At 35.3% G+C, this 18,515-nt stretch overlaps 1 protein-coding gene across 1 annotated transcript; it reads right to left on the bottom strand.

Annotated features, from left to right (window-relative positions):
• Positions 1-16,753: 16,753 nt before the first annotated feature.
• On the bottom strand, positions 16,754-17,689 carry OR13D1 (olfactory receptor family 13 subfamily D member 1). The gene is given in 3 exon segments (XM_065947521.1): positions 16,754-16,978; positions 16,980-17,578; positions 17,581-17,689. Coding segments are annotated over 3 exon segments (933 nt in total).
• Between the last annotated feature and the right edge of the window lie 826 nt (positions 17,690-18,515).

The following is an 18,515-nucleotide window of genomic DNA, read 5'->3' as shown; positions in this document are numbered from 1 at the left end:
TTTTAATTCTTGATCCTTTGTATGTGACTTGTCTGGAAGCTTTTATATTCTTCTCCTCCCTAAATTTCTGAAATTTCACAGTGATATTCCTTGGGATAGATCTTTTTTCATCCATTGTGTCTCATTCAGTTGACCAGCTGTCTTGCTGATCCTGTTTGTGATGCCGATTGTCTTACTGTATTTCCCTGTGTGCACTGCTCGCTGAACCCATGGTAGGCAAGGCATGAGCTAGGAGGCTGGCAGAAAATGTGAGGAGCTGTAGGAACTGCAGATGGGTTTATTCTCTCCTGACTGGCATAGCAGCCTTAGCAGCAGACATAACATAACACAACACAACCACACACAACCTTTAGGGCTTCTCCAGGTGAAGCTTATGCAGTGTGCTGCACAAAGTAGCCCATGATCAAGTGAATGATGTGCTTGTGCAGTGCCATAAATGATCTCAGCTGTTACATAGAGCTCATGACTGCATGTATAGTGCTATAAGTGAACTCAACTGTTCCATAGTCATTATTTACAAAACCTGGGGTGAGAGAGCCTAACCACAACATCTTGGCTAATTTGCTATCCCCCCACCCCAAATCTGGAAACTCTTAAATTATGAGAAATTTGTTGTGTTTCTTGGATTTTTTTCTTCCTCCTCTATCTCTGGAACTTTTGTTATTCAAACATCATGCCTCCACTTGATCCTCTAATTTTCTTTATTCCTACTAATTTTTTAATCTTTTTTTGGCTTTTTTGGGGGGGGGAGAAGGGTCATGAAATGTTCCACGTTTATTTTGTAACTCACCTAATAAACTTTAAAATGTCTAATTTAAATGTCCAGTTTATTTCCAAAAGCTCTTTTTAACCTCTTTTTTCCCAGAATGCTTTTTTTCCCCCACTGTCTTCAGAAGTATTATCATCTTTTTGTTTCATTGGTTTAATATTTCTGTTTCTCTGGGGGCTTAAAAATGGTTTCAAGTTTTCATTTGAGTTTTATTTTGTTTTCTATATATTTTATTATTTTTCCTCTCTCTGGTACTGAAGTTTTTCTGAAATGTTTTTCTATTTGTCTGTCAACTCATTTTTTAAAGTGGGACTATAAAAAATTTGAAAGCTCTGTGAGTATGGTGGGTCTTGCCAAGTCATGAGCTTTACTGTAGGTTGATCTGACTGGGTAGCTTCCTTCATTAGATATTGATTACCCCAGCTGTTATTACCTATAAGTTGTTTCTTGTCAGCTTTCTCTGCAAGGAAACTTCTGGTGTCCCACCTGTGAGGTCTAATCTTTGTTATCAAGTTTTTGAGGCTAAAAAGAGAAGAAGCCAGAGATCTTGATATTTGGCAGTATCTTTAGAGAAAGAAATGGCTATCCACTCCAGTATTCTTTGCCTGGAGAATTCCATGGACAGAAGAGGCTACAGTCCACGAGTCGCAAATAGTCAGACACAATGAAGCGACTATCACTCATTTACACTTCAAGAACATATACTATATATACACATATATATATTAGGCTAATGTATACCATATGGGCTAATATATGTGCCATATATATATATATATATGTATGTGTATATATACATACATTATATACAGATAAATAGTTTAGGCTGTAGTACATATTACATATAATAACATATATAATCTAGGCTAATTTGCTGTTACAAATTGACACCAAAAGTGTATTGTGACTCAAACACTAACGAATTTTGTTTTTTTAAATGAGCAAACAATGCGTTTACTTAGATGGCAGGCAGCTCTTCTATACATAAAGAACTAGAGTCTTCAGTGCTGTGGCTTGACCATCCCCTAGAGGCTCATCATTAACTGCATCCAACCAAGAGCAAGATAGAGGAAATCTCCAAGAATATTTCCAAGAGGGAAATGCTTACAAGATAGGAGTAAAATTTATGGCTACAACTTAGATAAACATTGTTAAATACTTTTGGGGGTCTAAGACAGTCTCCTGTTTAGTTTCTCACAGATTTTAATTATCCTCAAAGTGCTATAGTTAAACTTTATCTAAATGGTGAGATTTTGAGAGATAGATAATTTCCTCAGGTTCATTGCTGCTAAGTGGCCCACCCAGTACCACTTTTAATTATTGTTCATCTGGTTCAGTGAGTGTGAAAGTGCATTTTTTACACTGTACATAACAAATAGTTATCAGTTAAAGGGTGGAGGAAATTATATGAGGTGGGTAAAGGCAACAGTCCACTTGATGATGTCTCTACTTGGTTTTGTCCAAAGGTCAGGCTCATCACATCTGCAAAAGGAAGTGGGAGAGGTGGATTCAACACTAGCCCAGCTGCATAGGAGGGCAGTAGCTTTACATGTAAACTCCAGTTACTCAAACTCTGGTGATGTTCTGGTAAGTACTTTCTTTGTGCTGCATTCTGTGGTCACTAGGTGGTGGTATAAACTGGTTTCTTTCTTAGGCCTTGCATGGTGTGAGCTATTTTTGTTACTTTTGAGTTCCTGTAACTTAACTTATGGGTATTTAGAGTGGAGTTCTCTCAGTTCTTTTTTTGTCATATGGTATTATGTACTGAAGAGAACACCTGCAGTAAAGATGAATTACTTTAGAAACTTTTATGAGTTGCTTTATTATAAATATAAATAAATGGTAATAAAGTAACAAATTTTCATTCAATGTTTGTTAGCAAATATGCTGTTCATATCGGTGAATATGTATTAAGCACTTGTTGTGTGTTGAGTATTAAATTAAGTGCTATGGGGAAGGAAGATGACTGGGTGCCTTTTCTTGAGCTTGTCAATGTCTTGATGTGTCTGTATCAGGTGCTTTGCTGCTAGCATTCTTAGACTAAGCAGCAGGAAAGACTTGTGAAAAGCTCAAAATTACATATAATGTGAATTTATTTAACATTATTTCTATTAATAAATTGTTTTTATTACTAAAACATGTAAACATGAGTTTAATGTATTATATACATCCCTTTTTAGAAATCCTTAATTGACTTAAAGTTTTGCATTTGAAAGTGAATTTTAGTGCCAATGACCTTTAAAAGCTCTCAATTAAAAAAACAATTATTTCCTAAGATAGATTTTGCAAGTAAGTCTATTGCTTTGAATAATCCTTGGCCCTCACAACTGCAGTTTGAGGAAAATGGTAAAGGGGAGGTATTTATGGACTTTTTGCTACTTGTTTCGGATTTTTATTACAAAATATGGGTGACTTCTTTCCTGTATATGTGTTAGTCGCTCAGTCGTGTCTGACGTTTTTGTGACCCAATGTACTGTAGCCCGCCTGGTTCCTCTGTCCATGGAATTCTCTAGGCAAGAATACTGAATAGGTTGCCATTTCTTTCTCCAGGGGATCTTTTTGATGCAAGGATTGAACCGGGGTTCCTGCATTGCAGCCCTCTGAGCTACTACACCTGTTATCTTTAGGCACTAGTGAGCTCAGTTTGTGACACATTTTTTTCCCCAAGAAATTCCTCTTTCAAATGAGTATGCATTATCTGACACTCTCCAATGTAATTCTGTTCACCTTTGCAAATTGTCATGGACACCTACTAGTTGAGTAATCAACATAGTTTTAAATCCGTTTTAGCTTTACTTGACCATCTTTAATTGCTTTTGCATTTTTATAATTTTTTATTTTTAAAATTTATTCTCAACATTGTATTGAGGGCTAAAGCATTAATGTAAGAGTCTTGTAGGGTATATCCAAACCCAGGGGACCTGTTGTTGTTTTGCACCTTTTCAAGTCCTTCAGGATATAATCTAAGATTTTCCCAAGCACACTTTATGATTGAAACTCAGATGTCCCTCTATCTCTTATGAAAGTTGACAAACTCATAACTTATGGGAAATCAGCACTACTTGGATTAAAATTTTTCCTGAAAAAATGTAAATTAACTTCTAAAGATAATAATATTACTGAAATTGGCTTCATATTCAAGATGATGTTCATCTTATAGAGATGCTGAATATTAAGAAATAGGGTTCCCAGTTTCCCACTGCCTTGGTGTCTCAGAAGCTTCCATTCGGCACACACACACATACACACAGAAAACTAAACGTAGTGAAAAGTCATAACTTTACAGGCTGCTTCAGTGTAATTCCTGTTTCATAGTGTTTTCCTTTAAATAGTAATCCTGAGCCTGTAAGTGATTTGGAATAGGGTCTGTTGGTAGATTCATATGACTAGAGTCTCATTTGTGATTAGCTTTTCAGTGAGACCTAGGCCCTCATTTGGTTGACCCTCTTTCCTATGTAACTCCCTTTCTTGTTTTTAAGGAGATTTTAATGAACATTGATTATTCTCAAATCTTATGTTGTATACCTGTCACTCTTTCTTTTAAAGAATGTTGGTGATACCTATTTCACAGACAAGAGAACATTAGATTCTAATGTACCTTATATTACATAGGGGCTGTTATATTACGTCTTTTACTTTTGCTTAATTATTCTTTTTCATTTCACCTTGTGAGGTTGATTTTCCATTTCTAGAGTAAAACAAACACAGCAAACAAGAAGCTCAAAGAAGCCAAGTGACTGCCAAGGGGTAACAGAATGAGTCGTTTGGAGATGGCTCACCCATTTTAATTGCTCTCTCATAATTCAGTGTTATAGAATATGTAATTTATTCTTTCCCATATTGGTATTTAAGTGTTCCCTTATGCTTATTTTATAAAGAATGCTTCAATAAATAACTATATGGGTCCCCTTGGTCATATACCTGTAAGTGGAATTAGTGAGTCAATTTCATATTTTTTTGTTGATTTTTAAATTGATTTATACTCTTATTGGCAGTGAATAGGATTTCCTCTTTCCATATTCTTGACAATTCTTGTTAAGTGTTTAATATTTTTGTATCTTTTGGCTAAGAAATATCTCATTAATTTACATTTTTCTGATTTCATGTGAATTAGCATCTTCTCATAATTTTTTAGGTCATGCCATTTTCTTTTCTTTTGGGTCCCTATTTATATCCTCTGCCCTATTTTCTGTTATGTTGTTTATCTTAGTAATTTGATAACTTAAAGAAAAAAACAGTCTGCATACTAATCCTATTTTGGTGTATTTGTTACTGACATAATCTTCCATTTGTGCTAGTATTTAAACCATCTTAATGATGCATTTTTGCCATATAGATATTTCTTAATTAGTCCTTTCTTATGTTTTAGTAGTTTCTTTTGTCTTTTTTGAATTCATTTGAGATATACTTTTCCTATCCCTGTGTATGAAGACATTTTCCTATAATACTTTACAGTTTTGCTTTGGCGTTTAGGTATTTGATTTGTCTCAAATGTATTTTGCTCACAGTGTGAGATGGAGGTTTAATTTGATTTTTTTTTCTTTTGATAATAATAGTCCATTACCAAAGCATAATTTATTAAATACTTCATTCATTCCCTACAGAAATACCATGTTTTTAGGGTATAAACTTCCACATTGTCCAGGCCATTTTTGAATAGCCTGTATTTTTCTTTACTTATACTAAAGCTATGCTATCTGAATTATTGTAGCTTTATCATCCATCTTGACATCCGATACAGTAGATTTATAGTTTTTATTCTTGCATTGTCTTGGCTATTCTTAACCTTTACTATTCAAGTTGAATTTAGGGGTAAACTTCAGAAAATAACAAAATTCTCAATTTCATTTTGATTGAAATTATACTAACTTTATAGAGAAATTTGGGATGAGTTGGCATAGTTATTCTTAAATTTCTTATCTCCCAACTTGTGGGTTTTCTTATATGTGTTTTAATGAAGAGTAATACTTTTCTTCAAAAATTTCTTACATAGCTTTCATAGATTTATTTGTGAGAACTTTACTTTTGTTGTTATTGTAGGATGCTTTTCAAAGTGCATTTTCTGACCAGTTGTAACTGCTGCACAGAACACTATTGAATTTTGTATATTGATCATGTATTTAGCAGCCTTGCTAGATTTTCTTATTAATTAAAATTTTAAGATTTTCTGTTTATAGATGTTTCCTAGTGAGAAAACTTTATTTTCATAAAATAATGAAAATTTTGTTTCTTGCTTTCCAAAATTCATACCCTCTTTCCTTCCATTCTTCCTCTCCTCTCTCCTGCCCTTGTTTCCCCCTTCCTTCCAATTTTGCTTTCTTTCCTTCTTTTCTTCCTCTCTTTCTCCTTTCCTTCTCTCTCTCTCTCTAACTGGGTAGGATTTCTGTGCAATGTTGAGTTTGTTTGGGACTTTAAGGGAACTTGTTAGTTATAAATTTTTTAATAAATATTCTATATTAGGTTAAAGAAATTTTTTTGTTTTTAGTTTGCTCAGTTTTTAATTTGTAAAAATTTGTGAATGCTCATTAAATTTTATCAAGACTTTTCCTGAATTTGCTGAAATTATTTGTTTTTATTCTTTAATTGATATTGTGGTGAATTGCAGTAACATATTTTTATAATGTTAAAACTTCCCTGGTAGTCTTACCTTCCAGGTATAAATCCTACCTGGATGTTAGATATTATTTTGAATGTTGTTAGATTCTGTTTGCTAGTATTTTGTATAGAGTTTTTCTTTTGTCATATTGTCCTTGTTCAGTTTCCATTTCAATGTTATTTTAGGCTTATAGAAAAGAGTTGGGGGAGGTTTCCATTCCTTTTTGTATTTTATGAAACAATTTGAATATGATAAGGGTTATCTGTTTTTGGGAAGTGTATTAGAAGTACCTAGGGAAATGGGTTGGGCCTGGTTAAAATTTTAAACTACTGATTTGGCTTTACCTGTCTTTAGATTTTTTTCATTTCTTCTTTTTATAAATCTTTGAGTTGGATTCTTAGTGTGTTAATTTTCAGTCTTTCTTATTTTCCAATATATTTATTTAAAATTATAAAATGTTTTTATCTCACCAATTTTGATAGTCCCAATTAAGTAATAAATATATTGAAATTTTCATCATTTTTTAAATATATAAAATGTGTTAAAATTTCCATGTTTAAAAGACATTTTGTGGGTTTCTCTTTTTAATATTAATTCCTAATATTACATTAGGGCTATAGATTGTGGTTTGAATGATATTACATGTTAGATATTTATTGAGACTTTCTTTCCTAATGCATAAGTTTTATAAACATTTTATTGGATTTGAAAACATTGTTTACAACTTAAGCACAAAGTTGCATACACAAACATATACATACGTGTATGATTGCCATAATTTTTAAGATGCTTGACTTAACACGGTTTCTAATGTCTCAGCAATCCTCTTAAGTAGTACCAAGGACCTTAACATGTTTATCTCTTATTTCTAATCCCTCTCATTATATCTCAGGTTTCATTTTTATCTTGTTTTTATGTTCCCCCTTTGTGAGCATTCTCTCTCTCTCTTACTATTTAATATAGTGACAGTTTGGATCCACTCACATATTTACTAATTTCTTTGTTTACTGTTACTTTTTCATTCTGTTCCTTTTGTCCAGAAACAGTTTCTTTCTTTCTAGAGTTGTGTTTATGGAAAAATCTTTTAGCTTTTCTTTTAATAAAAATGTCTTTATTTTGTGTTTTCTTTTGAAAGATGGTTAAATTTAGTATAGAATTTTAGGTTTTTGGTTTTGCTTGAACAATTTGAATATATTATTTCATTGACTTTGGGCCTCTGTTTTCACTGATGTCGTTTAAAAAATTTTTTCCCACTATGGTTTATTACATGATATTGAAAATAAAATCCATGTGCTGTACTGCAGGACCTTGTTATTTACCTATTTTATGTATAATACCTTATATCTGCTAATCTCAAACTCCTAATTTAGCCCTCCCCCACTCCCTTTGCCCTTTGGTAACAATAAGTTTATTTTCTATGTGTGTGAGTCTGTTTCTGTTTTAAAATAAGTTCATTCATGTCATATTTTATATTCCACATATAATTCATATCATCTGGTATCTGTCTTTCTTTGTCTGATTTACTTCACCCAGTATGATAATCTCTGGGTCCATCCATGTTGCTGTAAATGGCATTATTTCATTCTTTTTTATGGCTGAGTAGTATTCGTGTGTGTGTGTGTGTGTGTGTGTGTGTGTGGGCGTGTGGGCACATGCCACCTCTTCTTTATCTGCTTATCTCTCCATGAACATTGAGGTTGCTTCCATGTCTTGCCTGTTTTAAGAGTGCTGCTATAAACATTTGGGTGCATGTACACTGATTTCATTTTACTCTCTTCTTAATTTTGAAGCATTTGAGAAAAACAATGCTATATGATATATGATTTTAAAATATAATGATATCATTCATTATTAAGAACAGACTTTCATTTTTTAAAAAACTGCTATAAATATTCTATGTGGAAAGCATCGTGACATTTCTTAGATGAACTTTTGTGGACCCTTTTAGACCCTCATTTTGCTATTACATTATGTTTAATTATAAACATGCTTATGCATTTATTATGGGCTCCCTGGTGGCTCAGCTGGTAAAAAAATCCACCTGCAATATGGGAGACTTGGGTTCAGTACCTGGGTTGGGAAGATTCCCTGGTGAAGGGAACGGCTACCCACTCTAGTATTCTGATCTGGAGAATTCCATGGACTGTATGATCTATGGGGTTGCAAAAAGTCGGACATGACTGAGTGATTTCACTTTCGTTTTATGCATTTATTATGTTATTATGTAATCACCTTTCCTTTATTATAAACATTATTACATATTCTACAAACATTGATCAAAACTACTTTTTACAAATTTTAGATTTTGAAATTTAAATGTGCCAGCCAAATCATACTGTAAAACCTTAAACTGTATTTTATATTCAAAAAAACAGAGAGGAAAGTATATTCTGTAGCATCTATACTGAGAACTTATACAAGGGATTATCTATTCTCTTCTTTACAGTATAAAAAGAAGAAAGTAAGTCTGTAGTTCATAATTTGATATCTTTGAGAAGAGATTTAAGACAAATGCTAATGCTGTGCATATGTATTGAAACAATGCAGTTTTGCACACTCATTATTTTTTTTCCATTTATTTTTATTAGTTGGAGGCTAATTACTTTACAATATTGTAGTGGTTTTTGCCATACATTGACATGAATCAGTCATGGATTTACATGTATTCCCCATCCCAATCCCCCCTCCCACCTCCCTCTCTACCCGATCCCTCTGGGTCTTCCCAGTGCACCAGGCCTGAGCACTTGTCTCATGCATCCACCCTGGGCTGGTGATCTGTGTCACCCTAGATAATATACATGTTTCGATGCTGTTCTCTTGAAACCTCCCACCCTCGCTTTCTCCCACAGAGTCCAAAAGTCTGTTCTGTACATCTGTATCTCTTTTTCTGTTTTGCATATAGGGTTATCGTTACCATCTCTAAATTCCATGTATATTCATTAGTATACTGTAATGGTCTTTCTCTTTCTGGCTTACTTCAGTCTGTATAATGGGCTCCAGTTCCATCCATCTCATTAGAACTGATTCAAATGAATTCTTTTTAATGGCTGAGTAATATTCCATTGTGTATATGTACCACAGCTTCCTTATCCATTCGTCTGCTGATGGGCATCTAGGTTGCTTCCATGTCCTGGCTATTATAAACAGTGCTGTGATGAACATTGGGGTTGCACACACTTTAAACTTCTGCAAATCATTCTCTTGACTTCAGATGATTTCACGATTAGAGTAAGACAACTAGTTTTAAAATGTGATAAATTATCCTCGCCTAGCCCAAAGCTAAGAAATACAGAGCACAAGGATTTTTAAAGTCTGTTTTGCCTTGTGCCTTAATATCATTATTTTGATATTTGTCTCTTTTCCTAAGCCAGAAAGTTGGGGGGGTGGGGGAGGGTAGCTTATGTTCTTGAACTTTACACTACTGTATGAAAAAAATCTGACATTAAACACATAGATATCCAAGTCTGTGTGCATTTATTTCTTATGAAGACACTATTTCCATCAAACAGGATCAGTGTGATACACAGACTTTGTCATATAATTGTTGATTGATTTGCTTCAATAGTTTGTTTCATTTGTTCTTCAGTTTTGAGTTGTACACTTATCTTTCAAAATGCTTTGAAATTCAAACCTTTTGATCAGAAGCATAAGATTTATTTTTAATAGTCCTTTTATTACTAGTACCAATATTGTTCATTGTATCAAGTAATGTCTCATTCTCCATTTTTATATAATATTGTGTATTGCGTGCGTGCTTAGTCACTCAGTTGTGTCCAACTCTTTGCAACCCCAGGGACTGCAGCCTGCCAGGCTCCTCTGTCCATGGGGATTCTTCAGGTAAGAATACTGAAGTGGGTTGCCATGCCCTCCTTCAGAGGATCTTCCCAACCAAGGGATCCAACCCAGGTCTCCCGCCCTGCAGGCAGATTTTTGTTTACCTTCCTGAGCCACCATCTTTCAGTATACATATTAACACTTACATTCTCTAATCACCTGAATCATTATTATAATATAGCCACTATTAATGTATGTTGTCTTTAACCTATAGTGCCTTCACATTTATAATCATTGTTTGTGTCATATCCGTTATAGGAAAGTTAATAGCATAGAAAAAAAATAGTTTACTCAATTTGCAGTGTTTGAATGAACATCAATTTCTTAATTTTTTAGTCAAGTTCTAGACCAAAAAGTTTCTGGGAAATATGAATGATTATGTAAATTGATTGCTTTAAGAATAGCAGCGTTATTAAGTGATTATCATGTGAATATATAGTAGTGGCATCTAAAATTTTGTGGAATTGCAGAATAAATGCTGTAGAAATAATGAGCTTTCTCTTGCTAAGGTCTGTACAATCTGATATTCCTGGGGAATCAAAATTACTGAAGAGCACATGAAGGAGTATGGCAAACAACACATCATGCCAAAAAAGTTTGCTATTTTCCTTTTCCTTATTACCTTTAATCTAGTTCTGGTAAGTCTTCTGATATATTTCTTTTCTTTCTCCTCCACTTACACCATCCCCCAGGAATAGCAACTGAACCCTAACAAGAGTTCACTGTAGTAAATTAAGTTTCACTGGGACCATTAACATTTATTTTTAATTTCTCTCTTGTAAGCATTGTCAATAACCTGTTAAAAAGTTTGCCTTTTTAGAATAGTGGAACTTTTTCCTAAATTAATTAAGAGAGTTTACAATGACAGTATATTTGATCCAATTTCTGCCTTTGCTTTATTCATTTATACAACATTTAGTCAAGATCTGTATTCCTGACAGTTTTTGTATAATTTTTTCCCAACACCATACATATTATGGACAATTTCAAACATGAAATAAAATTGAAATATTTTACACTGAGGAATATTTTACACTCACCAACTAGATTGTGCCACAAATATTGACTAGATTTGCTTATCTCCTGCTGTGTGTCTGTTCCTCTCTCTGTCCCTCCAATTAATTCATGTGATTTTTGATGTATTTCAAAATAATCTGTGGGAATTATTACCCTTTCCCTTAAATACTTCAGCATAATTATTAACTAGAGTTTAAAGTTATATTCGTTCACAGTTTTTTCTTTTAATTTAAAATTTACATACATTAAATTCACAAATCTTAACATAATATTAATAGTTTTAACAAATGCACACCTGTGTCACTCAAATTTCTATTAAAATACAGAACATAAAAATAGCCTCAGAAAAGTTCCTTCATGTTCTGACCCAGTTGATTCTTGCTTTATCCACTCTCCTACATTGGCAACCACTATTCTGATTTTTAAAATACCACAGGTTAATCTTGTGTGTTCTAGAACTTCAGTATATACTTTTCTAGAAACAACACTCTAGTTGCTGTGCAGAGAATAAGTTAGAGGAGAATAAAAGTAGGATTGTGTTTGATGCATTTTCACAAATGGTACATATCACTCAAGGTGCTTGTGGGTTAGACTCCAGTATTTCTAAATCATTGCTGGTGAAGAAGCACTGGTCCTTTAAAACTTTTTCTCAAGTGCACACGGAACCTTCTCCAGAATAGATCACATCCTGGGCCATAAATCTGGTCTCGGAAAATTCAAAAAAATTGAAATCATTCCAGTCATCTTTTCTGACCACAGTGCAGTAAGATTAGACCTCAATTACAGGAAAAAAATTGTTAAAAATTCTAACATATGGAGGCTAAATAACACGCTTCTGAATAACCAACAAATCATAGAAGAAATCAAAAAAGAAATCAAAGTATGTATAGAAATAAATGAAAATGAAAACACAACAACCCAAAACCTATGGGACACTGTAAAAGCAGTGCTAAGGGGAAGGTTCATAGCATTACAGGCACACATCAAGAAACAAGAAAAAAGCCAAATAAATAACCTAACTCTACACCTAAAGCAATTAGAGAAGGAAGAAATGAAGAACCCCAGGGTTAGCAGAAGGAAAGAAATCTTAAAAATTAGGGCAGAAATAAATGCGAAAGAAACTAAAGAGACCATAGCAAAAATCAACAAAGCTAAAAGCTGGTTTTTTGAAAAAATAAACAAAATTGACAAACCATTAGCAAGACTCATTAAGAAACAAAGAGAGAAGAACCAAATTAACAAAATAAGAAATGAAAAGGGTGAGATCACAACAGACAACACTGAAATACAAAGGATCATAAGAGACTACTACCAGCAGCTCTATGCCAATAAAATGGACAACTTGGATGAAATGGACAAATTCTTAGAAAAGTATAACTTTCCAAAACTGAACCAGGAAGAAATAGAAGATCTTAACAGAGTCATCACAAGCAAGGAAATCGAAACTGTAATCAGAAATCTTCCAGCAAACAAAAGCCCAGGACCAGATGGCTTCACAGCTGAATTCTACCAAAAATTTAGAGAAGAGCTAACACCTATCTTACTCAAACTCTTCCAGAAAATTGCAGAAGAAGGTAAACTTCCAAACTCATTCTATGAGGCCACCATCACCCTAATTCCAAAACCAGACAAAGATGCCACAAAAAAAGAAAACTACAGGCCAATATCACTGATGAACATAGATGCAAAAATCCTTAACAAAATTCTAGCAAACAGAATCCAACAACATATTAAAAAAATCATACACCATGACCAAGTGGGCTTTATCCCAGGAATGCAAGGATTCTTTAATATCCGCAAATCAATCAACGTAATACACCACATTAACAAATTGAAAGATAAAAACCATATGATTATCTCAATAGATGCAGAGAAAGCCTTTGACAAAATTCAACACTCATTTATGATTAAAACTCTCCAGAAAGCAGGAATAGAAGGAACATACCTCAACATAATAAAAGCTATATATGACAAACCCACAGCAAGCATCACCCTCAATGGTGAAAAATTGAAAGCATTTCCTCTGAAATCAGGAACAAGACAAGGATGCCCACTCTCACCACTACTATTCAACATAGTGTTGGAAGTTTTGGCCACAGCAATCAGAGCAGAAAAAGACATAAAAGGAATCCAGATAGGAAAAGAAGAAGTGAAACTCTCGCTGTTTGCAGATGACATGATCCTCTACATAGAAAACCCTAAAGACTCTTCCAGAAAATTACTAGAGCTAATCAATGAATATAGTAAAGTTGCAGGATATAAAATTAACACACAGAAATCCCTTGCATTCCTATACACTAACAATGAAAAAACAGAAAGAGAAATTAAGGAAACAATACCATTCACCATTGCAACAAAAAGAATAAAATACTTAGGAGTATATCTACCTAAAGAAACAAAAGACCTATACATAGAAAACTATAAAACACTGATGAAAGAAATCAAAGAGGACACAAACAGATGGAGAAACATACCGTGTTCATGGATTGGAAGAATCAATATTGTCAAAATGGCTATTCTACCCAAAGCAATCTATAGATTCAATGCAATCCCTATCAAGCTACCAACGGTATTTTTCACAGAACTAGAACAAATAATTTCACAATTTGTATGGAAATACAAAAAACCTCGAATAGCCAAAGTAATCTTGAGAAAGAAGAAAGGAACTGGAGGAATCAACCTGCCTGACTTCAGACTCTACTACAAAGCCACAGTCATCAAGACAGTATGGTACTGGCACAAAGATAGAAATATAGATCAATGGAACAGAATAGAAAGCCCAGAGATAAATCCACGAACCTATGGACACCTCATCTTTGACAAAGGAGGCAAGGATATACAATGGAAAAAAGACAATCTCTTTAACAAGTGGTGCTGGGAAAACTGGTCAACCACTTGTAAAAGAATGAAACTAGAACACTTCCTAACACCATACACAAAAATAAACTCAAAATGGATTAAAGATCTAAATGTAAGACCAGAAACTATAAAACTCCTAGAGGAGAACATAGGCAAAACACTCTCCGACATAAATCACAGCAAGATCTTCTATGACCCACCTCCCAGAATATTGGAAATAAAAGCAAAAATAAACAAATGGGACCTAATGAAAATTAAAAGCTTTTGCACAACAAAGGAAACTATAAGTAAGGTGAAAAGACAGCCCTCAGATTGGGAGAAAATAATAACAAATGAGGAAACAGACAAAGGATTAATCTCAAAAATATACAAGCAACTCCTGAAGCTCAATTCCAGAAAAATAAACGACCCAATCAAAAAATGGGCCAAAGAACTAAACAGACATTTCTCCAAAGAAGACATACAGATGGCTAACAAACACATGAAAAGATGCTCAACATCACTCATCATCAGAGAAATGCAAATCAAAACCACAATGAGGTACCATTACACGCCAGTCAGGATGGCTGCTATCCAAAAGTCTACAAGCAATAAATGCTGGAGAGGGTGTGGAGAAAAGGGAACCCTCTTACACTGTTGGTGGGAATGCAAACTAGTACAGCCACTATGGAAAACAGTGTGGAGATTTCTTAAAAAACTGGAAATAGAACTGCCATATGACCCAGCAATACCACTTCTAGGCATACACACTGAGGAATCCAGATCTGAAAGAGACACGTGCACCCCAATGTTCATCGCAGCACTGTTTATAATAGCCAGGACATGGAAGCAACCCAGATGCCCATCAACAGATGAATGGATAAGGAAGCTGTGGTACATATACACCATGGAATATTACTCAGCCGTTAAAAAGAATTCATTTGAATCAGTTCTAATGAGATGGATGAAACTGGAGCCCATTATACAGAGTGAAGTAAGCCAGAAAGATAAAGAACATTACAGTATACTAACACATATATACGGAATTTAGATAGATGGTGGCGATAACCCTATATGCTAAACAGAAAAAGAGACACAGAAGTACAGAACAGACTTTTGAACTCTGGGGGAGAACGTGAGGGTGGGATGTTTTGAAAGAACAGCATGTATACTATCTATGGTGAAACGGACCACCAGCCCAGGTGGGATGCATGAATCAGGTGCTCTTGCCTGGTGCACTGGGAGGACCCTGAGGAGTCGGGTGGGGAGGGAGGTGGGAGGGGGGATCGGGATGGGGAATACGTGTAACTATATGGCTGATTCATGTCAATGTATGACAAAACCCACTGAAATGATGTAAAGTGATTGGCCTCCAACTAATAAAATAATATTAAAAAAAAAAAATAAATAAAAAGGAAAAAAAAAAAGTGCAAAAAAAAAAAAAAAAAAAACTTCCTGAATTTCTTTCTTGTGGTTTTAAGAGTATAGAAGCTGCAGCTAGTTTTGAGGGGGAGCTCACTCACTCACCATTTTGGGGAGAATCCTGTTTAGGAGTGCACTTTGAGTTAGATGTCCATTCATTTTTATTGAAAGAAGTGTGTATTCTTATGGAAGAAGGAAGTAAATAGATACTATCAATCTTATAGCAGACCAGGATCTAAATAGGAAAATGGACTTAAGAGGACCTGTGTGAAGTTAATGGCTAATAGATACCAAGAGCAATAATATTTAATATTGATTTATTTTTCTTACTGATCATAGTCCCTTTACATTATTTGTAAGCCTGAGCAAAGGTTTTAAACATAGTGGTCTTTTGAATGTGGATATTTATGAGATATTATGTCTGTTCTTTTTTTGAAGTCAATATTATATTAGATAAGAATGACTTCAATAGGATATTCCTGGTGATAAGAGTAGCAACAACCATTAAGAAGTATAAAGGACAAGTTATAAAATAAACAAGTCATAGGGATGTATACAGTATAAGGAATATATTCAATAATTTATAATAACTTTGTGTGGTTTAGTCTATTATTTGTGGGCAAAGTGTGCTATTGCAAGCTTAAGCAATACACAGGCATGAAAGATTATCAGAGAGGAATGATGGAAAGTTTTAGAAAAGTTGTTGCTGTTGTTTAGTTGCTAAGTTGTGTCCAACTCTTTTGTGACCCCATGGACTGTAGCTCGTCAGGCTTCTCTGTCCATGGGACTTCCCAGGCAAGAAACTGGAGTGGGCAGCTATTTTCCTTCTCCAGGGGATCTCTCTGAACCAGGGATCAAACCTGTGTCTCCTGCTTTGACCGGTGGATTCTTTACCCCTGAGCCACCTAATGAAAACCAGTAACTAGGGAAGTGTAAACATTCCTGGAAAAAAGGGAGAGGAAGAAAGTAGATGGAGGAGGGGAAAGAATAAGAAGTAGGAGGAAATAGGGAAAAGAGAGAGGAGAAACAAACAGAGAGAAGAGAAAAGCCATGTGCTTTATATGGGCCCAATTGCCTGAGCTGAAAACAACTAAAAGCTCTGCCAACAAGACAGTGATCAGGTTTACATGAACATTCTGTGTTTAAAAGAATGGGAGTCTCATTTTTGGACTTAGAAGCTGGTAAGTTTTCTTGGCACCGGGTTCTATGACTTCATCTCAGAATACAGAAGACCTGATTTGGTCCCATACTGGGGATATAATATGCCTCATGTCCTTTCACATTTTCCATAGATGCAAGTGTTGACTCAGGACTTTTGTCACAGCTTCTTTCACCTGCTTATTTCTCAAGATGTAGATGATGGGGTTCAACATTGGGGTTACCACTTCATAAGATAGTCCACTGATCTCATCAGAAGTGTTTGTGTCCTTTGACTTGGGCTTCATGTACATAAAAAGGGCTGAACCATAGAATAAGATGACCATACTCAGGTGGGTTGAACAGTATAGAAAAGACTTTTTTTCTCCCTTCAGCAGAATTAATTCTCAGGATGGAAGAGAGGATGAAAACATAGGAGATGAAAATTGATAGTATAGGAATCACCAGTATAACAATATTTGTCACTGTCATGATAATCACATTGATGGTAATATCTGAACAGATGAGTTTAAGAAGGGCCAAGATCTCACAGGTCATATGATCAATGATATTACCACAGAAAGGCAATATCATTGTTATAATTGTTTGTAATAGAGAAGTCAGACAACCTGTGATCCAAGATCATGTAGCCATGTGCACATACAGCACCCTGTTCATGATGGTGGGGTACCTTAGGGGGTTGAAAATGGCCACATATCGATCATATGCCATCACAGCCAGCAGGACACACTCAGTGGAACATAACCCAAGAGAGACAACCATCTTCAGAGCACAGCCAATGAAAGAGATGGATTTTCTCTCAGACCTAAATATAATGAGCATTGGGGGGATGGATGATGACGTGTAACAGATGTCTAACAATGAGAGGTTCCCAAGGAAGAAGCACATGGGAGTGTAGAGGCAAAAATCCAGTATGCTGATGATAATGAGGAGGCTATTTCCAGGAAGATGATCATGTACATGATGAGGCAGAGCATGAAAAGACAAAACTGGAGTGCTGGGTATTGAGAAAGCCCCACCAGGAAGAATTCAGTCATAGCTGAGTCATTTCCCATTTCTTTGTGTCCATGTCACTCACCTTCATGGCTTAGAAAAGGACATGACTCAGGAAAGTTTACATTTATAATAGAGATTTTCAGCACACCTTCACTTCCAGTATTGTGCTTGACTCTTTGTTTGTTTAAAAGTCTCAAGAGCATGTTTAACAGGGGCCACACCACCCTCAAGCGGTTGCAGATTTGTTTTTGGAGGGATTCAGTTCAGTTCAGTTCAGCTCAGTTCAGTTGCTCAGTTGTGTCCGACTCTTTGTGACCCCATGAATTGCAGCACGCCAGGCCTCCCTGTCCATCATCAACTCCCGGAGTTTACTCAAACTCATGCCGATCGAGTCAGGTGATGCCATCCAGCCATCTCATCCTCTGTCGTCCCCTTCTCCTGCCCCCAGGGGAACACACAAAAAATCCCATGTTTAATATAGAAGCACAGACATACTTTATCAGTTTCCTAGTGCTGCCAAACCAAATTACCACAAACTTGATAGCTTAAGACAAACAAAATGGATTCTCTCACAGTCTGAAGGCCAGAAGTCTGAGATAAAGGTGTTGGTAGGCTCGTGCTCAATCCCATGGCTATAGAGGAGGATCCTTCCAGCTTCTGGGGGTGCCTGGTGCCCTTTAGCTTGTGGCCACATCTCTCCTGTCTCTGTTTCTGTATTTTTAAAAAATATTTATTTAATTTTTTGGCTGCACCAGGTTTTAGTTGTAGTGTGGGATCTTTAGTTGCAGTATGCAAACTCAGTTGCAGCATGTGGAATCTAGATCCCCGCCCAGGGATGGAACCCCGGACCCCTATGCTGGTGCACAGAGTCTTAGCTGCTGGACC

Source organism: Muntiacus reevesi, chromosome 10 (assembly GCF_963930625.1).
Source record: "Muntiacus reevesi chromosome 10, mMunRee1.1, whole genome shotgun sequence".
Classification (NCBI taxonomy): Eukaryota; Metazoa; Chordata; class Mammalia; order Artiodactyla; family Cervidae; genus Muntiacus; species Muntiacus reevesi.
This window is presented reverse-complemented; position numbering and strand designations above follow the sequence as displayed.